The sequence below is a fragment of the Medicago sativa genome, chromosome 7, assembly GCF_051527215.1.
Source record: "Medicago sativa cultivar Bolivia chromosome 7, Bolivia_mono, whole genome shotgun sequence".
NCBI classification, from domain to species: domain Eukaryota; kingdom Viridiplantae; phylum Streptophyta; class Magnoliopsida; order Fabales; family Fabaceae; genus Medicago; species Medicago sativa.
Window position 1 is genome coordinate 90,785,908 of NC_140755.1, and position 23,338 is coordinate 90,809,245.

General features: G+C 32.7%; 1 protein-coding gene, 2 long non-coding RNA genes and 1 pseudogene across 5 annotated transcripts; 3 read left to right on the forward strand and 1 right to left on the reverse strand.

Moving 5' to 3' along the window:
• The first annotated feature begins 485 nt into the window (after positions 1–485).
• Positions 486–1,747, forward strand: LOC146910128 (uncharacterized). Its single transcript, XR_015018785.1, has 2 exons — positions 486–949; positions 1,438–1,747. It is a non-coding gene; the product is annotated as an uncharacterized LOC146910128 (long non-coding RNA).
• Positions 1,748–3,156: 1,409 nt separating this feature from the next.
• LOC146910129 (nicotinate N-methyltransferase 1-like) lies at positions 3,157–6,744 on the reverse strand. 2 transcript variants are annotated; one of them, XM_085725952.1, is made up of 4 exons: positions 5,338–6,744; positions 4,879–5,215; positions 4,147–4,211; positions 3,157–4,048 (listed from the first exon to the last, which is right to left on the reverse strand). In XM_085725952.1, the coding sequence occupies exons 1-4, from the start codon at positions 5,770–5,772 to the stop codon at positions 3,746–3,748; spliced, it is 1,140 nt and encodes a 379-aa protein (XP_085582078.1). In that variant the 5' UTR covers positions 5,773–6,744; the 3' UTR covers positions 3,157–3,745. The 2 variants fall into 2 exon arrangements, with proteins under 2 accessions (XP_085582078.1, XP_085582079.1); XM_085725953.1 differs by having other exon boundaries at positions 4,879–5,045; positions 5,338–6,730.
• LOC146910130 (nicotinate N-methyltransferase 1 pseudogene) lies at positions 6,457–12,978 on the forward strand (annotated as a pseudogene). The gene is made up of 3 exons (XR_015020246.1): positions 6,457–6,588; positions 11,817–12,011; positions 12,134–12,978. The product of XR_015020246.1 is annotated as a nicotinate N-methyltransferase 1 pseudogene (transcript).
• A 3,346-nt stretch (positions 12,979–16,324) lies between these two features.
• LOC146910131 (uncharacterized) lies at positions 16,325–20,251 on the forward strand. Its single transcript, XR_015018787.1, has 2 exons — positions 16,325–19,433; positions 19,839–20,251. It is a non-coding gene; the product is annotated as an uncharacterized LOC146910131 (long non-coding RNA).
• The last annotated feature ends 3,087 nt before the right edge of the window (positions 20,252–23,338 follow it).

Below are 23,338 nucleotides of genomic sequence, written 5' to 3' on the forward strand. Positions count from 1 at the left end.
ACAACAAACTTCAAACAAATTTAAAAACCAAAATAAGATTATATGGAACAAACACCAACGTACTCGCTAAAACAATCCAACATGCTCCACTTATTCAATCTGAAAGACTGGCCGCTACAACATAGAAAATGTCACGTATGCATCAACATAGAAAGCACTAGTGCTTGGTCATCATGAACTCCTTTTCAGTTCTATGTTTTGCTTTTGACCCGTACATGGTCATCATGAAGACATTCCCGCCTAGCAAAGGGTCTAATTGAAATACAAAAAAAATTGGGGTGTCAAATTTCATGTAATCTCTCACTTATTTTGCACATCATGTAGCTATCAGGAAACCTTATAGGAGGAGTGTTAAATTGACAACCAAAAACCTACAACCTTTTTTCACACCGTAGCTTTCATGTGAAAAATTAAGTCTGGCATGCAAACCAACATAATTAAAAATGATTAAAAAAATGAATTTGTATAGCAAATGGTAGAAAGAGACGGTGTGGACAACTTTTTTTGGTTGTTTATATAACATTTGCCTTCTAAAAAAAACAAATATATCAGGAAACATCAATGCTATTGCTAGGTGATTTAATAAAATAAAATAAAAACGCTTGATATTGCGAAAGATTGAATTTTTTTTCTTCTTTTTAACGGATGGTGCTGTGAAAGAGTGAAATATTTTTTTTATATATATATATAAATGAAATATTAATCCAAACTTATTTAAACATATTTTTAGAAAAATAATATTAATTATATTAGTCTAATAGAACAGCCTCTTGTAGTGTCTGTGAGTCTCGGTTGATGGGTACATTGTATAATATATGCAGTGATAGAGTTCGAACTCCAAAAAACCATTTATTCATTTTAAGAGGTGGATTTTTAACACTCAATCGGGAGAAAAAGAGCTATTCTGATGCAATATTTGGAGATTTGAAAGCAATATGTTTGAAGAGTAGTAAGTCTTCCAACTCCAAGATTATATGTTCTAGCTCTTAATAATGATTAAAAAAAATTGATCGTTTTGCAAGATAAAGTGGAAGTTGTGGTTGACGAATTGTGGGAAGTAGGTAAAGTAATTAATGTTAATTTAAAGATGAGAAGAATGTTGTTGTCATTTAAAAAGTTAAATTTTTAACCACTTTTACCGTTCCTTCATCATCAAGAAACATCATTTTCACAAGTAGTTTTTCAATCACTTTTACACAAGAAATTTGAAACCAAGTATGCCATATTTCAGAAACAAACAAACAATCTCATTAAGTCACCACTGTACCACACAGAAAGAGACAAAACACACCAGAAGCTACAGCTGGTTTAGGGGACTTAGCATTCATAATTCCTGGAAAAAACCAGCCTTTCTTCTTTAAATGTGTAGTTGCTATACTCAGTAATCAAGCTAAAATTGATTGATTTACTTTCATACTTTGTTTTGGTTTGTGACAGTAACGAGGGGATTTGAGGAAGTGCAGTAGGTTTGTGGCATGAATTGTGGCATCATGTGTGGGATTTCAACTCGGTTTAAGGAAATTCAATGAATAAAGCAGCTATAGTTATAGATCCTCTGTTGTTCTCTTTCTATGTTATTGAGTTATATATATATATTTTAATCTATTGTTGATAGAGTCAAATAACATTAATCACACCTTAAAACACAAAAGAATCAACCGAGGAATCACATGCAATAATTGTAGTGGAGTGTACTGAATTGATTCTTGTTTGCCATTTCCATCAAATATCACTTTTTCTTTGTCTATCTATATTTTCTCTTTTCCAAGCAATAAGGCAAGTGAAGTGGGAGGTGGAGGTGACGTTAAAGGGTTAGTAGAGTACTAATTGATAGGTTCACATACCTAACATTATTATCCTCCCTATTGAGTTAAAAAATATACCATGTACGTAACGTAATAAAATATATCTTACCCCTTCTTTCAAAAAAAGAATGAAAGATACCATACCCCTAATATTCTACTCTCTCTTGATACAAATGAAAGATATCATACCCCTAATATTAAAGTTGGTTCCGTATGTATAGTAAGAAAAAGATAGCAAGCTCCAGAATTCAGTTCTGGAAGTTATAGTGAAATGGTATTTTTAAAGAAAGATATCATACCCTTAACATTATTATACTCCCTGTTGAGTCAAAATATGATACCATATACGTAATAAAAGATATCTTACCCCTTCTTTCAAAAAAGAAAAAGAAAGATATCATACCCCTAGTATTCTACTCTCTCTTGATACAAATGAAAGATATCATACCCCTAATATTAAAGTTGGTTCCGTATGTATAGCCTGAATGAAAAGGATATGATTGTGTTAGGCCTCGACAATCAACATATATAAAATTTTATCCAATCTCTATGATATGCTAAGAGCAAATGTGTAATTGTGTCAATGCTAGGTTGTTTCATAAAAGCAACACATTGTATAGATATAGTATAACATCAAATAAGCAAGGGTATCTACATTGCCAAATGGATACAGTGAAAAATAAGCAAGAGTTTCCACATCTTCGTGAACGGGTATGGGTAAAGAAGTTAATACATGATAGCATGATACATTTTTGACGATGGAATGTGGGCACTTACATGAAAATATATGGAAATAGATAACATTGTGACTAGAGGAAGGTTAATTTTCTGTACCTAAAAGAAATTAAGTGTGTGCGTGAAAAAGTAAAAGAATTAGATAGTTCAAGATTTAAGAGTTGGTACATTGACAAAGTTAGATCAAGAAATGGATAGGAATTATTGTAGATAAGGAACAAAAAAAGAAGAAGATATTGTGGATATAAAAAATATACGAGATCATATTAAAGCCCTAAAGTTTGTAATGAAACAATACTTCCTTAATGTTATAGGTTAGATCGAGAAATAAGGTAGGCATTATTGTGGATAAGGAATAGAAGAAAGATATCGTGGATGTAAAAAGGATTGAAAATCGTATATTTGCCCTGGCATTTGTAGGGGAACAATTCATCTTTAATGTTATTAGTTCTTATGCACCTCAAGTAGGATAAAATATTTTATAACAGGCTAGACATCATAATTAATAGTAAATAACTCATTTTAACACATAATAGTAATTAATAGTAAATTATTATGAAAGGACTAAAAGAAAGAGCATAGAGTTCATTAACAAAAAAAAAAAATCAGTCAAAAATGAAAACCGAAACCAAATTAATAGCAGTAGCCGCAACAGTATATGCGGCGACGAAACATAAATTAAAGATGGTAAATGTCAAACCCATTTGAGACGTGCATGTAGAATAGCACATAATAAATTAAAAATAATTGAGGTGTGGGTGACACCCCACCACTCAAGCAAATATTACTCCCTCCGTTTCAAAATGAGTGTCGTTTTAGGTGTTTACACACATATTAAAAAATGCAATGATTAAAAGAAAGAGAATGGTTATTTTACCAATTATCCTTATTAACTATTGGTTAGTTTTAAAAGTAATACTTTGGAAGTAGTGTGCAGAGTATTAATTGGAGGGTACAATTGAAAAGAAAAAAGTTATTATTGCATTGGAAACTGAAAGTGACATTCATTTTGAAACAATTTTTTTTGGCTAAAGCGACACTCATTTTGAAACGGAGGGAGTATGTACGTCACTACACTCTTAAGTCTTACAACAACATACTTCAAACAAATTTAAAAACCAAAATAAGATTATATGGAACAAACACCAACGTACTCGCTAAAACAATCCAACATGCTCCACTTATTCAATCTGAAAGACTGGCCGCTACTTGTGATACTCCAAAAATGTCATGTATGCATCAACATAGAAAGCACTGAACTTCGAAAAACTAGCAGCCACACCCAGCTGTTTGAACTCCTTTTCAGTTCTATGTTTTGCTTTTGACCCGTACATGGTCAACATGAAGACATTCCCACCTAGCAAAGCCTTTGACCTGGTGCTTTCGTCCGTCACCTCTGGCAGCACAGGATCACAAATTATAAGTTTGCCATGCGCCGGAAGAGTGCGATGGCAATTCCTCATCATACTTGTACTACATTGTTCATCTGACAGACCCAAACACAACCACTGCAAGTGGAATATTAATTTGTTAAACAAATGTTGTACAATATTAATACTTGCGTATAACGTTTTTAATTCAACTAGAGAGTGGGATGAACTTTGACCTTTATCAGGATAGCGTCTCCAGGAGGAACAAACTCAGTGGCATCACCACCAACATGGGTTATGCCTATATATGCAATATGATTATGATCAATAATGTGAAGAATAAAATATTTGCAAGTATATATGGTGAAAAAAAAAGTATTTACAAACATAGATTTTGTTTAAAAACACACACACTTATACTTAAAAGTAGGGTCGGCCCAAACATAAGGCAACCTAATAAACCCTTGCTTTAGACCCCTCAAAAAAAAAATAAGCGGTTGTGTATTTATATATCACATATCGATATCTAGCAGAATGGTTATCTAACACAATTAGCAAAATAAGCTAACAAACATGTGTAAGTCCTAGGTTGAAGACATTGTGAAGGCATGCTAAGTTCGTTTTTCAATTTTATTTTCTTTATTTCTATTTTTTTTACTTCCCTAAAAAAATTAACAACACTTCTGATAAAAAAAAAGAATATAAATCCGAAAAAATAATAATAATAACCATAACAACACTACCACCTTTTGTAAAAACGAATTTTTATTTTACATTTTTAATAATAAAGCCCTCATTTTGGTGTTTGCTTTGGGCCTCACAATTTATTGTGCCGACCCTGCTTAAATGCCAAGTACTTAACAGTCACGTACTTTTTTTTTTTTGAGAGAAATTAACAGTCACGTACTTGTTAAGCTACAAAGTTGCCAATCTAAAAATATCTACATCGTACTTTAAAACTAGTATACCTGGGAGTTGGGATGCACTTGCAACAATTTCGGGGAGATCAAAGTTGATTCCCTTGCTAATGTTTGGGAATTTAGCCATTATAATCTGCAAAGAAATGCCCGTATTGCCTCCGACATCCACTAAAGCTTCCACACCACGAAACCCATCGTATGATTCCAAAACTTCTCTAAAAAATGGAATGGTCATTCCAATAAAAGCTTTGTTAAACAACTTCATTTGTTCTCGATATTTTACGTAAAAGTCATGTGCTGGTTCCCCGTTCACCTTTCGGAATGGTTCTGTGGATGGGTCCTCAACCACGTCCTTAAGGAGAGGCCAGGCCCTCATATACGCATGCTATGCAAGAAAGAAATAAGTATATATCATTTAACTAATCAACTCTTTAATTTCTAAGAACATTTTTAAAATGTATATATGTAAGAATCAAATAAAGATAATAACAACTGATAATAACTAACCTGGTGGTGTTGAAGCATGTAAGGGGCATAAGAGAGACCGTCTTCATCTTCAGCAAGAGATTTACCCACCTCTGCAAGTGAGAACTTTCTAACTCCATTACTCATCAAGTGCTCCTCAAAGATATCGCAAGCCGTTAACAACCTGAGCATACGTTCCAGGTTATCTGCTTCCCCTCCCCCGTTTGGGCGAACAATTGCCAAAATCTCGGAAGCCGACATAGGAAGGTTGCTTCCTTTGTTGAAAATGGTATTCGGAACATCTAGTTCAATTACGGCAACTAGAGAAGAAGGGACACTCATTAGATGGGATAAATTCATTATTGCTAACTTTGCTTTGCTCATTTTCAAATATGTTAGAAGTTGAAAGTAGAAGAATAACGAAAACTTGTATGGATGTAAGACCAGCCTTTCTTCAGTAATAAGGGGACTTAGCATTCATCTTCCTGGAAAAAACCAGCCTTTCTTCTTTAAATGTGTAGTTGCTATACACAGTAATAAGGTAAAGCTAAAATTGATTGATTTACTTTAAATTGATTGATTTTCTTTAAATGTGCAGTTGCTATCAACCGAGGAATCACATGCAATAATTGTAGTGGAGTGTACTGAATTGATTCTTGTTTGCCATTTCCATCAAATATCACTTTTTCTTTGTCTATCTATATTTTCTCTTTTCCAAGCAATAATGCAAGTGAAGTGGGAGGTGGAGGTGACATTAAAGGGTCAGTAGAGTACTAATTGATAGGTTCACATACCTAACATTATTGTCCTCCCTATTGAGTTAAAAAATATACCATGTACGTAACGTAATAAAAGATATCTTACCCCTTCTTTCAAAAAAGAAAAAGAAAAGAAAGCATACCCCTAGTATTCTACTCTCTCTTGATACAAATGAAAGATATCATACCCCTAATATTAAAGTTGGTTCCGTATGTATAGCCTGAATGAAAAGGATATGATTGTGTTAGGCCTTGACAATCAACATATATAAAATTTTATCCAATCTCTATGATATGCTAAGAGCAAATGTGTAATTGTGTCAATGCTAGGTTGTTTCATAAAAGCAACACATCGTATAGATATAGTATAACTTCAAATAAGCAAGGGTCTCTACATTACCAAATGGATACGGTGAAAAATAAGCAAGAGTCTCTACATTGCCAAATGGATACGGTGAAAAATAAGCAAGAGTCTCTACATTGCCAAATGGATACGGTGAAAAATAAGCAAGAATTTCCACATCTTCGTGAACGGGTATGGGTAAAGGTGGATGACTAATCCGGCTCATGCGTAGAGACATGTGCACTGACCAAACGTTGTTCCCCCTGGGAATCGAACCCGGTAATCCCCGGATACGTCCTTGCTAGGAGCTCCATGCCACCGGAGCCCAAACAACTTGATTATAAATAAACAATTTTGGTAATAGCAACAAAATTAGTTTTAATGGACTTCATTAAATTAATATAAAGAGTTTAATATTTATGGGTACAAATATACAGCGTTTAATAAATTTCATACATATACATCTAATTTCTTAAAAAAAAAAATACATCTTATTTTATTAATGTGTTTGTTAAAAAAAATGAATTTTTTTTATCTATACTATATATATAAAGAAAACTACCATTTTCAACACTCTTTTAGATTGGACTTTTCTTTCCTAAAATACCCTTAATTTTTAATTTTAATTTTAAATATAAATAATATATGTAACAAATAGATACTAATAAATTAATTGAAAGAGAAAACTTACACACAATTCCTTATGAACCGTTCTTACTGTTAACCAATTATAAAATAACACGTAGATTACTGTTAGCCAATTCCTTATGAAGGTGGATTTTTAACACTCAATCGGGAGAAAAAGAGCTATTCTGATGCAATATTTGGAGATTTGAAAGCAATATGTTTGAAGAGTAGCAAGTCTTCCAACTCCAAGACTATAAGTTCTAGCTCTTACTAATGATTAAAAAAAATTGACCGTTTTGCAAGATAAAGTGGAAGTTGTGGTTGACGAATTGTGGGAAGTAGGTAAAGTAATTAATGTTAATTTAAAGATGAGAAGAATGTTGTTGTCATTTAAAAAGTTAAATTTTTAACCACTTTTACCGTTCCTTCATCATCAACAAACATCATTTTCACAAGTAGTTTTTCAATCACTTTTACACAAGAAATTTGAAACCAAGTATGCCATATTTCAGAAACAAACAAACAATCTCATTAAGTCACCACTGTACCACACAGAAAGAGACAAAACACACCAGAAGCTACAGCTGGTTTAGGGGACTTAGCATTCATCTTCCTGGAAAAAACCAGCCTTTCTTCTTTAAATGTGTAGTTGCTATACTCAGTAATCAAGCTAAAGAGGGATTTATGAATGAGAAATATAAGTTACCTATCTGAAGAGATAAAGATAAAGATGAAAGATGTGAACTAATTTAAGTAGCATTTTAAGATAGTAATATGATGGAAGTCTCTTAAGTCAAGGCGCAATGTGAGAGATCTATTGCTAATTGAGCTGGATTAATTTATTGGTCTAGCTTGTTCAAAAAAATTTGTAGGTCTATTTATCTTGAAAACTATTGTCGACGTACCAATTAGTGTACTTCTCTTCCAACTATAGTGTTGGCATATTATGAAGCCACAAACTTCTCTTTCTTTAAAAATACCATTTCACTATAACTTTCGTAACTGAATTCTGGAGCTTGCAAACTTTTTCTTGCTATACGTACGAAACCAACTTTAATATATGTCAGGCAGAGGTTTATGTACAGTTACAGGTCAATGTACAATTTTTCATTTGTATCAAGAAGAGTAGAATATTAAATCTGAAAGATTGTGCATGAAGTTTAAAATTGATAATTATTAAATCTGATAATTAATTAACATGTATAGAAGGACTACAAAAGTAATCTAACATGTGGTGTTAACAATCTAGCTACTCTAACAACATCTTCCATGCATACAATGTTAAGTTGTTAGTATAGGTCCACAATTTCCACATATGAGTTTAAGAATATCAACACATTTTCACTCTAGGAAGGATCATATCTCCTCACTTACGTCATGAATCTTGTGACGAGGAGGAAGAATAGGAAGCAACATCCCAACAAGGCATTTTCCCACCTCCACTGCAGTAGGTGAATTGAACAAGTAAGAAAACAAAATTATGTTACGTCATTCAACCAACCAAATAGTTCAGGAGAGGTAAAATGATTTTCCTTTTTATTAGTAGTAGGAGTGTCTGCTTTCAGAACATCATTTGTGAAAGCATGCTATATCTCTAGAAAAATAACATCAAGAATTCTTCAAGAATAAAGAATAGTCAATCACAATGCACTATTTGCCACAATTCAAGGAGGTGTGGCTGAAAAATAGGAAGTGGACAAATAAATCATCCAATTAAAATTTGCCAACTATTTCTTGAAAAATTCTTGAAGCTATTTTTCTTGAGAAGTAGCATTTTCCTTTGTGAAAGCATGCAATGTTTCTATGTTAAGTAGTAAATTTAATTAATGATTATTAAAGTAACTAAATTAAAAAAAAAAGAAGTTTTCAACTTATATTTTTATTTAATGATTATTTTTTAAACGTAAGCTTCCACTTTATGTATATTAAAAAAATTCATTGTTGTACTTTAAAAAACACATTAATAAATATTTAGATGTATATCTATGAAATTTATTAAACTCTTGTACGCAATTTTTTTTAACTCTTTATATTAATTTAATGAAGTCCCTTAAAACTAACGTTGTTGCTATTACCAAAATCGTTATGATATGTTTTTAAGAATAAATTGAATAATTAGAGTTGTACATATGTTGGTGATGCATGATCAACGACAACCCGGTGCTTTACAATATCAATGAAGCATTAAATGCTATATCTTACTCCCTTTGTGTTAAATTATGAGTCATTTTTAGAAGAAGAAAAAAATTTGTCCTAAATTATAAGTTGTTTTACGATATCAATGAAGCATTAAATGCTATTTTTCTATTATACTCTCAACTATTTATTACATTTTTCTTTCAATTATTCAATTTATCTTCCCTATACCACTAGGGGTGGAAATAGGCTAGGCCGGGCCGGGCTTTGTAAGGCCCAAGCCTGGCCTACTTCAAAAATTATAGGCCTGAGCCTGACCTATTACCCGTCATAGGCTCAATTTCGAGGCCTGGCCTGGCCTATTTAAAGGCCTGATGAAGCCCGAATGCCTATTTAAAAGCCTATTTTACACTAAAGTCTAGCAACACATGTAAGCCTACTACTAAATAGGCCAAAATTTACGAAGGCCTAAAGCACATGAAAATATGTGCTACTAAATAATGAAATCTTACAAAGGTCTAATCACACCAATATATCTACTAATAAATAACCAATCATATGAAGGCTTGAGTTTATGAGAAAAAAACTTCAATGATATCAATAATGGAAGATATATTATACATAAAAAGCTTAATAGGCCGGCCCGACGGGCTTAATAGGCTTTTTTGTAAGCCTTAGCCTGGCCTATTTAATTAAATAGGCTTTATAAAAAGCTTGAGCCTGACCTTGTTAATAAACGAGCTGGGCCGAGTTAGGCTTTAAATAGGCTAGGCCATAGGCCCTTGTCGGACGGCCTGGCCTGTTCCCACCCCTATATACCACTAATTAATAAAGGATATTTTTGTAAAATTACATGTAATTTCTTTTTCTCATATAACATCAATTACACTTCTTAATTTGCATGAAATATTTAGAATGTCATATAATTTAAGACGGAGAGAGTACAAAATAACTTATATTTTTTGCTTTTTCTTTCATCTCAAGATACTATGACTAAAGTCATTAAAAGCCCTTTGTTGATGATTTTAAATTCAAAGTGGTCAACTTTAAGATTAACATTGTAAAAAAATAATGGAAGATAAAAGAGAGAATTTATGCACTTATTTTAAAATTTTAGTTTATGTGCTTGATGTATGGATGCATGTGGGTGTGTTGAGTTTATGGTATACTGATGTCATACTTGATGTCTAGACATCCTGTTGTGAGAATTTATTTTTCTCTGAAGAAGGTTTTTCTTGTGAGAGTTTATTTCTCTCTGGTTTATTTTTGTGGGAATTTATTTTTCCCTGGGTTGTGTTTTTGTTTACGTAGGACTTCAAACTAATACTATTATAATGGAATGGAATTCCTTCATAACTTGGATGCCCCCAAATGTAGGTGACTTTGCACCGAACTAGGTTAATAAATAACTTGGGTCATTTACTTTCTGCAATTTACTTTAAGTTGTTAATTGTTATTTGTGTTGTTACAATGTCTTGACATTGTGCTCGAAATTCCTTGTGTCTTGACATCGTGTTCGACATCTGTTTACTTCGTGCCAAGAAGTTGATTATATATATACACACACACACGTAAAAAAAGTTGGTGCACAATAATGTGATGTACTGTTGTATTGTAGTGGTTGAAAAATGCACACTAGAGTGTCACGGAGTAATAAGGCAAGTACATTTTTTTTTTTAGGGTAATAAGGCAAGAACATTTTTTTTTTAGAGTAATAAGGCAAGTACATAGCTGGCTGTATTGTATCTATATATAGTTTCAACTTAGTTTCAACAAAATCAGCTTGATGTATGAAATGTTCAAGTCCTAAAATCGATTTTAGTTGAAAGTCTTCTTTCCCTTCTTACTTACGATCCATACAAGTTTCTTTCTTCTTCTACTTTCAACTTGTAACTTATTACACACAACATATTTGAAAACACACACAAAAACATGGAAGGAAAGGGAAAGAAAATGTGCCACTAGTTAGCAAAGCAAGATTAACCATTATGAATTTATCGTATATGATGAGTGTCCCATCTTCTCTAGTTGTTGTCATTCAACTGGATGTTCCGAATACTATTTTAAATGGAGGAAGAGGGGACACTCATCATATGCGATAAATTCATAATGGCTAATCTTGATTTGCTTTGTGAGTGACACATTTTCTTTCCCTTTCCTTCCATGGTTTTGTGTGTTTTCAAATATGTTGTGTGTAATAAGTTAGAAGTTGGAAGTAGAAGAATAAAGAAAATTGTATGGATCGTATGTAAGAAGGAAAGAAGACTTTCAATTAAAATCGATTTTAGGACTTGAACATTTCATACATCAAGCTGATTTTATTGATTTTTTGAATCGGCTAATATTTTTCACGACAAGTTGTACACAAAAAGTATCACTCGCGGTAAGAAAAACGAAAAAATACAAGAGCACTGTGTATAGGCGGAGCCAAGAAATCAAAACCAACAAAGGACTAAACCACCTAAATAAAACATGATGCTAAGTTATACAATAAAGGAAAAGCCACAATATCACCACCACTGCCAAGGTACTGTGATGATTTCTACTCCCTAATTTGCATACCCATGCATCACGGTAAGACAAGTTTGCATAGTAAGCCTAGACAAACTCCACCGCCACGATAAATCAAGCCAATTTTGTTGAAACTATATATATAGATACAATACAGCTTGAACGAAGGAGGGGAACCAGATAACCTACGTATGCTTAGGCTGTTAACAGCTTACAATATCTTTGAGGAGCACTTGATGAGTAACGAAGTTATAAAGTTTTCACTTGCAGATGTCGGTAAATCTCTCGCTGAAGATGGAGACGGCTTTTCTTATGCCCCTTACATGCTTCAACACCAGCAGGTTAGTTATTATCAGTTGTTATTATCTTTATTTCATTCTTACATATATACATTTTAAAAATGATCTTAGAAATTAAAGGGTTGATTAGTTAAATGATATATATTTATTTCTTTCTTAAATAGCATTCGTATATGAAGACTTGGCCTCTGCTTAAGGACGTGGTTGAGAGGACCCATCCATGGAACCATTCCGGAAGGTGAACGGGGAACCGGCAATGGACTTCTACGTAAAATATCCCGAACAAATGGAGTTGTTTAACAAGACTTTCATTGACCACTCCATTCTTGAGAGAAGTTCTAGAATCTTACGACGGGTTTCGTGGAGTGCAAACTTTGGTGGATGTCGGAGGCAATACCGGCATTTCTTTGCAAATTATCATGACCAAATTCCCAAACATTAGCAAGGGAATCAATTTTGATCTCCCAAAAGTTGTTGCAAGTGCATCACAACTCCCACATATACTAGTTTTAAAGTACGATGTATATGTTTTTAGATTGGCAACTTTGTAGCTTAAAGATTGTCCAAAAATTCTAAGGCATAATATTAGGCATTGTCGTGACCAATGCGTAGAGATCTGAATGTGAGATGAGATGTCTAAGTACTTGGGCTAACAAATAAATTACAGAATATTCCACAAGTTGTCATTTAGTTTTTCTCCATGTACCAAATAATTGTATTTTTTTTCTAGGTTAATGGTGCTTTACCCCCTATAATATAGGTCATTTTCGGTTTCCCCCCCTGTAATTTTTTATTTATTTACACTCTTGTAAAAAAAAATTGTTTTGGAATACCCCTAATAGGTCATTCAAAAACCAACTTTTACAGGGGTAAATAAAAAAAATTACAGGGGGTAAAACACTATTAACCCTTTTTTCTTCTTCTTAATTTCATGGACTTTGAAGTTATGATATTGTAATCTAATATGGCACAGCAAAAAGTTTTATGTATAATGTCTCCTTATCTTTTATATTTTGAGGTATTGATGATTTTTTAGCAAGTCTACTAAATATTCATGAAAGTGATAAAATAAATTCGTCTTCATGGGGATTGTTTCAATCTCGACTTGGAAATATAATTATAATTAGGATGTAAAAATGGGGGGTATGCAGAGCAAATATATGAGATTAATATTCTCCGATTACAACTCCCTAATCTCTTATATTAGGTGAGTTCGTGATCGTTGAAGATTTTACAACACGTTAATTTCTCAATCACAATTAGAACAAGTAGTCAATTGATAATAGAGATTAATTCATACATTCGTCATAATACAGAAGGCATCAAGAACAAACATGTTGAATAATACTAAGTTACAATTGTATAAAAAAAATACTCAATGTTACATATGTTTCAAGAAGCTCAAAATAAATTCATCTATAAAACTCAATCAAAGGAAAGTAAGTAGCTATCGTTCATAGAAATAAGCAACTTAATAAACTCGATGGCGTTCCGTCATTGCCAGCGCTGCTCCTCAAATTCTTTTCCAATAGGTGTTGTTTCATGAGTTTCATACTTTCATGCGTCCGTGGCCAAAATAATGAGTAATAATACACTACTTAACTTAATAACTAAAAAAACGGTAATTTATTCAAAAAGACTTTAAATTAGATACTAAACTAAATAAAAATAAGCTAAAAACTCAATTAGAAATACTCTAAAAACATGGTATGACTGATTATCATCACAACCCCAAACTTAAAATATTATTTGTCTTCATGGAACAAATTTGTTAAATGAAAAAGACAATAAAATAACTTACTTATCCTATGAACAATAACCTCAAAGTTCATTCTTCTTGCCAGCATTTTGGATACACCGACTTGAATCATCATCCTTGCCACAACTTCTCTGAAGCGAGTCTATATAAGGTTACACATAGTCGACATGCAGAGCTGCCATATTACCATAACCTTGAAAAGTTTCTTAACAGTCAAGCAAAGTTAGTATTGCAATACACACTTCTGTAGTTTTTTAAGAGTTATAACAGAGTTTAGGTACATGTGAGATATTTTTAAGACAGTAGGTTAAAAATAAAAATTGAAGTTAAGTAAATCACTACCATCCTTGTTCAGTTTTAAGACAGTTCAATCCCATACAATTCAAGCTTCAATACTAGAGAACCAATCACATGATAAAACCAATGTTTTAAATTTTTTTCTCTGTTCTTCTTTATATATACACTTTTTTCTTTTCTTTTGTAAACTGATTTTAGACGGTTCAGTTCACTTTTGTTTTTTCATTTTAATAATTTTTTTAAGCTACTATGTGATCTCATAGTTCTAGAACCCCTAATCCAAAGTTAAACAGTTGATAGTTCCAAAAGCAACCACAATGGAAGAGAAGTTTAAGAAAATCTAACGCCCAAAACAAAGGCAGACTTGCCATCTCTTGAATTTGTCACATTCACACATGATGAGTGTTTCACCAACATATTCAAGGGGAAACTGTAGCCTGTGCATCACACCATCTTTACCTTCTTCAATTTTTAGGCCACTTTTCTTTTTACATATTTTTAATATTTCTTTTACTTTAATGTATATATAGGCAGTAGGTACGAAATTGTTAAAATATACAAAAGTGTACATGTTCAATGTTCAATTATGAATTCCAAGGTAATCTTTACTTTGATTTGTTAATAAAGGTTTGAATCAATCCAATAGCCTTTCTTTAATTGAACACTTATTATACCTCAACAGGATTCTAAGTGTGTTCAATCCAATGGTGTAGCTTGAATTCCTTGATAGTTTTCTACATAATTATATTCTGCTGATTATTTCTACCTAATTTTAGTCACAAGAATTTGCGTATACTTTTTAATGGTCTTTGCTAAGTACTATATTTGACAAAAACATGTAATTTCTGCATCTAGATTATAAGAAAGCGAATTTCTGAAAAATATTTGATTTCCCAATATTAACTTGATTTTGATTCCAATTGTTCGTGCATACATATTTTTTTCGGATTAGGATTTGCTGCTGTAAATTTACACGCAGTCAGGGGCGGATCTCTATTGAGACCCCCAGGTGCCGTGGCACCCCCCAAGTTTACTATATATATAGTATTATCCATAATACAGCAAGGAATTTCCAGTTGTTCTAGCGGATAAGGGTGCTTTTACAAGGCTAAAGGTCGTGTGTTCGACCCTTTAGCCAGTATATATTATATTTTTGATGTGCATGTGCATTAGGCTAAAGGTCGTGTGTTCGACCCTTTAGCCTTTAGCCAGTATATTTTTTATGTGCATTTTAATATTTTATCAAAAAAAACGTTCTCAAGGAGAATCGAACCACAACGCTTATTTAAAGCAATTCAAACCACCAGATCACTTATTATTTATTGTATGATATTACTTGAAATATTGTAATATATAAACGTTCATTAAAAGTGGAGTATACAAAAGCATTTGGCACCTCCAAGAAAATAAGTGAAGATCCGCCACTGCACGCAGTTGCACGCTGTAGCACATCTCAACCGTAGATATGAGATCCGTCGGTCCAGATTTAATCACAGTTTCACATAGTAAAATAATCTCAGCCATCAATTTAAAATTGAATGACTTGGATCAGTTACAGCACCCTGCTCTAACAGCAGGGAATCTGATTCCGGCTCATATGGCATTAGATTTTCTTTTGATGTTTCTAATTGAATAACTTTGTTCATTTCCATTCTAACTAACCCATGTACTTAATTGAGGTACAATCAGTTGACAATAAAACCTCTATGGAGAAAAATAATTAAAGAAATCTCAAAACACCTTCCTAACTTATGGTCTTGGAAAAAAAATAATAACGTAAGAGTACTTCTTTTCTTAGATGTAACTCATCTACTTCTCATTCTCTCTAAACATAGTGCGTTGGTTCATCTTCTTTTTCTCGTGTCCATTTCTCATATAATTGTAATATTTTCCATTTTTTATATTCATTTGCTGCTCTATCTCCAGGTTGACATTGCTTTTGGGCCCTCCAAGTTCAGGCAAGACCCCACTCCTGTTGGCCTTGGCTGGAAAACTTGATTCCAACCAAAAATAAAAAAAGCTCTCATGTTTGTGCTCTTAATTATTTTTTCATTTTCTATACTAGCTAGCTAATTTTGAGAAAGTCTTACATAGGCACAAATACAAATGAAAAATGTTTGAGCACACTCACATGAATAGAGAAAAATAAATGAGAAAAATTTAGTCAACATCATTCAATTATTTTCTCTTTTAATTTTATCACTTTATGTGTGTGTGCCTAACCACTTTTTATTTGTGTTTATGACCAAATTTGTGTTTTCTAAGAATGGATGTCATAACATTTTAGGAAACAATATATATATATATATATATATATATATATATATATATATATATATATATATGCTTCCGGAATATTGTGCTGAAGACCGTATTGGATTAGATGTGTGTTTAGCTCAAATTGTCCATCAAGCCCATACTTTTCTCGGGCTATATAAAGGAAGACTCTAAACCTAAGAAGACTATTGAAGCCGTAATTTTGAAAGTGGCAATTAAGGTTTTAGTTTGTCCTTTGTTGTTTGTTAGCCACTCTTGTATCTTCTTGATGCTAGAGTTGGACTGATAGTTGAGTTGTAATTGTGAATCACTCGAAGCTTTTAAGCAAGAATGGATTCTGTTTCTTGGAGTATGTCTCCATTTTGATTGTATTTGTTGTTATCACTGGTGAGTGATTGAGAGGAAGTGAGAGGGGTCTCATGTCTAGGTATGTCTTAGATAGAAATATCACGGGTAGTGATTAGGTGCGAAGGCAAGTAAACCGGAGGTTGTTTACGTAGGACTTCAAACTAATACTATTATAGTGGAACTCCTTCCTAACTTGGATGCCCCCAAATGTCGATGACTTTGCACCGAATTGATTAACAAATAACTTGTGCCATTTATTTTCTGCAATTTACTTTAAGTTGTTAATTGTTATTTGTATTGTTACGATGTCTTGACATTGTGTTCGACATTCCTTATATCTTGACATCGACATTTGTTTACTTCGTGCAAAAAAATGTTGTATATATATAGACACACGTAAAAAAAAGTTGGTGCACAATAATGTGATGTACTGTTGTATTGTAGTGGTTGAAAAATGCACACTAGAGTGTCAAGTTGTACCTCAAGATGTACTGTTGTATTGTAGTGGTTAAAAAAAGACAAGTACATATAGCTAGCTGTGTTGCATATATATAGTTTCAGACCATAGTTTCAACAAGTTGTACCTCACGAGTTTGGGTGAAAACAGAACGCATAACTGACACAAGATGATGCATGATGATGTGTAACATGTCAGGTGGACAATAATGTGATGTATTGTTGTATTGTAGTGAATGAAAAATGCACACTAGAGTGTCACGGAGTAATAAGGCAAGTACATAGCTAGCTGTATTGTATCTATACATAGTTTCAACAAAATCAGCTTGATGTATGAAATATTCAAGTCCTAAAATCGATTTTAATTGAAAGTCTTCTTTCCTTCTTACTTACGATCCATACAAGTTTCTTTCTTCTTTCTACTTTCAACTTCTAACATATTACACATAACATATTTGAAAACACACACAAAAACATGGAAGGAAAGGGAAAGAAAATGTACCACTCGCAAAGCAAAGCAAGATGAATTTATCGCACATATTGTCCCCTCTTCTTCCATTGAAAATAGTATTCGGAACATCCAGTTGAACAAGTCCTAATTCTCTAGTTGCTGTCATTCAACTGGATGTTCCGAATACTATTTTAATGAAGGAAGATGATACACCGGCTTGAATCATCATCCTTTCCACAGCTTTTCTGAAGTGAGTATATATAAGGTTACACATAGTCAACATGCAGAGCTGCCATATTACCATAGCCTTGAAAAGTTTCTTAACAGTTAAGCAAAGTTAATATTGCAATACACACTTTTGAAGTTTTTTAAGAGTTATAACAGAGTTTAGGTACATGTAAGATATTTTTAAGATAGTAGGTTAAAAATAAAAATTGGAGTTAAGTAATCACTACCATCCTTGTTCAGTTTTAAGACAGTTCAATCCCATACAATTCAAGCTTCAATACTATAGAACCAATCACATGATAAAACCAATGTCTTAAATTTTTTTTCTCTGTTTTTTTTATTTATATATATACTTTGATTTTTTGTTATTATTATGTGGTATTGTAGGTCAAATCAATGAAAGTTCAGGAACAATATTGGGCGGAAAATGAAAAACCTTATAGGATTCTAACGCCTAGACAGTTTGCAGAGGCATTTCAGATGACCGAAGTTGGGATAAGCCTTGTTAATAAACTTGCTACCAGTTAGAAAAATCTAAAAGCCACCCTGCTGCCTTGGCAACCAACAAGTATATATGGAATTGGAAAGTGGGAATCGTTCAAAGCATGTGTATTAAGATAATATATACTCATGAAGCACAATTCATTTTACTATATCTTCAAACTTTGTCATGTAGGTTTGAATAATGTAGTTTTTCAATTTAAGTAACTACTAATAATTCATACAAATCCATTACTCATGTGTGCCAGCCTACTGTCTCAGATTGCGTAATGACCATCATTGCCATAACCGTTTTCCCCCGAGCTGTAATGCACTGTGATTCAGTGACTGATGGGAGAATTTATGCCGGTGCATTGTTCTTATGGATATGCCAATTATGTTAAATGGAATTGTTGAGATTCCCATGACAGTTGGTAGTCTTCCCGTTTTTTACAAGCAAAGGGAAGACTCCCTAATTGGCTATCGATTTGGTAGCTCGATGCTTCTAATTTCTAAATTATTAGTATATATGCAGCAATTCAGAAGCATCGGCTCAGTCGTTAACAATGAGGCAGCATGATAGAAAAAGAGGAATGGTTCTTCCTTTTGAGCAACGTTCTATCACTTTGATGAAGTAACATATTCTGTTGACCTGCAAAGGTATTTTATATATTTGAGAGTTTAATGGTGGTGGGAGAAATTTTTTGTTCTAGTTCCTCATTCCATCATGAGTTTACTTCAAAATCATTCCTTCTCCATTTTACAGATCAACCATGGGTTTCATGAAGCTTTACCTCCTTGTTTCAATTTCTCATTCCTTTTTGCTTTCTAATTTAAAATTTTAATTTTACTAAATCGAATTTCAGATTTGGGATACGTTTGGATGTTTTCCTATATCAATGAGCATTCATCGTGTATGACATATTCATCTCTTCAATTGATTTATGGTTCATCTCTCTATAGTTATTAATTTTAGTCTCAGTTCACACAAACTTTGCCAATCACGCTTTTTATGGCATTATCTGATGTTAAATTTAATGTTGATTTTCTATATGGTAAGTGTTTGTTTCAATTTGCAATCTGATTATGTATTGTGTATTCATAGTGTTGTGATGTGCTATGTTGAGGCTTGAATGTGCATGTATCCAGTCTTTCTCTGAATGCAATGGTAAGTCCTAATGAAAATAACAAGACTCATAATGCAAATTATATCGGGTTGAAACTAAACTTGTTGTGTCAATGCAAGTGGAAACTTCAATCACTTGGTTGGCTTATATGTTATGTTGCTGCATGCTCCTATTGATATTTGTCACAGAATATAGTGATCCTAATGATGAATCTAGACCTTCAATGTTGAGTTCTAGACTTATTTTCTTGTCATTTAGTAAATGAACCAAATAATATTGATAGTGGCTTCCGATTCATATTTCAGCTCATGCGCGTGCTGTCATTATCTGCTCTCTATCTTTTGTCTCTCTCTCTAATTTGCTTTTTCTGGATTTATGTCTCAGACTTCGTTTTTTATTCACCTGTGTCTCTAATCTGCTTATCCGTCTCGGTAGCTGATTTGCAGTTTCGTTCCTATGCTTAAGAAAACCCAATTTTGAAAGATCTCTGAGTCTTAGATCTTGTCATTCCTCTGTAGGCTGCAAAGACATTGTCGACTTGGAGTAGCAGAGGCACCACCCCAGTGGCTTCAAATCTAGGATATGCCTTGTAATCGCCGGAGAACCAAAGGATGAAATGAAAGATGTCATTTGTTCATTTATGCATAGTAAATAGAATTGCATTAGGTTATGACAAAAATGCCAAGACCTTATTAATTGAGAATTAAATTTGACATTTTCAAACAATGTGCGTCAGTTATTACCAGTTGAGCAATAGGTTATGACATGTCTTTTTAAGAAAATTTCTTGTGCATATAATTTTGAAATGATATGGCAATCAAAGTCATGTACTAATAAATATGAAAATTTGACCCATGTACATGAACTTTGGCAATGTTATTGATTGATCTTGTTCAAAAAATATGTTATTGATTGATCAGGTCCATAATGAGTGCAGACCACTTTGGTGCACTATTTGCTAGGTCATAGTAGACTATAACTTTGCCCAAAACTAGAAAAATAAATATATAAGTGAATGTCAAAGTCTCAAGAACTAAAACAATTTTTTCTTGTAAGCCACTTTCCTTCTTTTGTGAACCATGTTTATTTTCTTCTGGAAGTGCACATTATGGTTTGATTATACATGCTTAAAATGTAAATCACTCTTGCAAATTGCCAAAATCAAACAATGGTTTGCATTGTCAAAACTTAGATCACAGTTGCAAATATAGCCATGTAACATAGACATATAAATAAGAAGTTGGTTTTAAATGATCATGTCATTCCACATGCCATCGCAATGACAAGACATACAAGAAAATTATAATATTTCACATTATTCTACAACTAATAATGACAAGATATACAAGAAAATTATAATATTTCACATTCTACAACTAATACAAGTTGAAGATATTGATAATACGTGTTCAAATCTTTTTTTGTGCAAAAGCAAAATGAATGTGCTGATCCGCCACTCCAAGTACAAGGTGTGTAAGTAATTAAAATTACAAAAGGTTCATAAGGAGAACTAAAACTGAATTGACACAGAGAAGCTAAATACTTATCACAAAAACTACTAAAAGATCCTCCAAAACAAGACCCCTATACTGCCAAATTCAAGACATCAACCCCTCAGCCAATATTGTTGTAAATTTTGAGTATATTTCAAAAGTTTTAAATATTATGTCCCATATTTTTAATTTCGAAATATAGAAAATTATTTTAATAGAAAATTATTTTCATATTATTAATTTATAATATGTTTGACTTGGTTTTTTTTTAAAGAATGTTTGACTTGGTTTTGTACACATGTATTTAATTTCCAAATTTTTGTAACGGCTTGATGTCTCTTAAAGGAGGAAATAATAGTGCATAATCAAAGCATAATTTTCCGTCCTCGTGAGCTTAGCTCAGTTGGTTGGACAATGCATAAAATATGCAAGGTCCGGTGTTCAAACCCCGACCACTACCAAAAAAAGCATAATTAAAGCATAATTTTCTCTCAGCTGTTTCATTTTACCACATTAATTGTGTTTTACTTGATCAATGGCTCACTAAGATTTAGTGGAATTAATTAAAGCATAATTTTCTCTCAGCTGTTTCATTTTACCACATTAATTGTGTTTTACTTGATCAATGGCTCACTAAGATTTAGTGGAATAACATTTGGAAATATATCAGATGCTTAATGCTTTTCCAGTATTTTTAGTAGGGTCGGTTAAGATTTAGTGGAATAACATTTGGAAATATATCAGATGCTTAATGCTTTTCCAGTATTTTTAGTAGGGTCGGTTATATATGTATTGGATCATCCAAACAAAAATTGATCAGAAGTTCACCATTTTAGTACAAAAAAGTGCTCACACAAAACATAGAAAAAGACCCTCATATTTATGCTTTGAGTCATGTACAAAACAAATCAAAATCAATTTTTGTCAATCTAATACACTACTTTGGGTTTCATCTTCCTAAAATCTTTTCTCTTGTCAGTTTTGTATCCTTGGTTTTAAACCAAGAAGAGCCTGTTGAATCCTGGGGGATTTGCGCTTATGAGACAGATAAATCCTTATGGACAGACACTTGAGTAGTATCAAGTTTTGGGTTCAATGGTGAAAGTACACTATTAGAATGATTAAAGCACTTGACAATATCTCAACGGGTAAAAGTACTTGGACCATAAGAAGAAAATGGGTAGGATGAGGTTTTCCTCTTAATGGACATATAACATATATTTGTTGGAATGCATACTTATGGGGCATTCCCGATATAGTCTACCTATGTGAGAATGAAGTTTGGCCGCTTCACAGAGTTAAAGGGTTTGACTCTTAAGTTCTCATGAAAAGGGATACATGACACAAGGCCTTCTTAATGTGTCATTTTACAATTCTCTTTATCAACGGTACCGAGATTCTATGTGTAAGTTATGCACACTTGTTCTAATGAATTGTTGGTTCAAAGCTTGTCTACCATACTATTTGGGAATGAGCGAAAACTTAACTTACTAAGTAATGTTTCAAATCGTGAGATACCATTATCTAAAGGCATGAAATTTTCGGATTTATGTGATTTAGTATTTTGAAAATGGTGGGGGATTGTTGGTGATTTCCAAAATAATGAAATCAATTTGGAACCAAAAGTTGTAACTCTTCACCAAGAGTTGTAACTCTTATGATTATCAATCAAGTTTATTATATGCCATCCTTTAGAAGTGTCTTAAAGGGACAAACAAAACACACCGATATACTCAAGAGACATTTAAAGGGTTTTTAAATTTTATAAATGCTTAAACAATTTAATTAATTTTATGAGAGCATGAACTTTATACACTATAAATAGATCAAATTATATCATATTTTTTAGATGCCAAGAGGAAAAAATATGGGTGAAACATCAAAGTTTGTTTATGTTCTGATTCTATTTATATTCATTTTTCTTGTCATTGTAGTATCTGCAGCTCCTGGTGTTCGTTACGTTGAACAAGATTGTGTAACGGATAAAGATTGTCCAAAAGTTACAAGGCATAATATTAGGTGTCGTAAGGGCCGATGCGTATAAGTCTGAATATGATATTAGTGAGTACTTGGGCTAGCAAATGATATATACAATGTAGTGTACCTTATGCTAGAATATTCCACAAGTTGTAATTTAAATTTATTTTTTTTCATGTATCGAATAATTGTATTTTTTCTTCTTAATTTCATAGACTTTGAGGTTATGATATTGTAATCTAAGATGGTGGAAATGAAATAAAATAAAGCAGAAAAAAGTTTTATGTATAGTGTCCCCTTCTCTTTTAAATTTGGAGGTATTAACTCTGGTTTTCTTCATTTGGAGGTATTAACTCTGGTTTTCTTCAAGTATCTGATCAACCACGTGAACAATACTTACTCACATCATGTGTAACTGTCCTTGTTTCCTTTATAAAGCATAGCAGAATACGATGAGAAGTCTTTATCACTAAAGT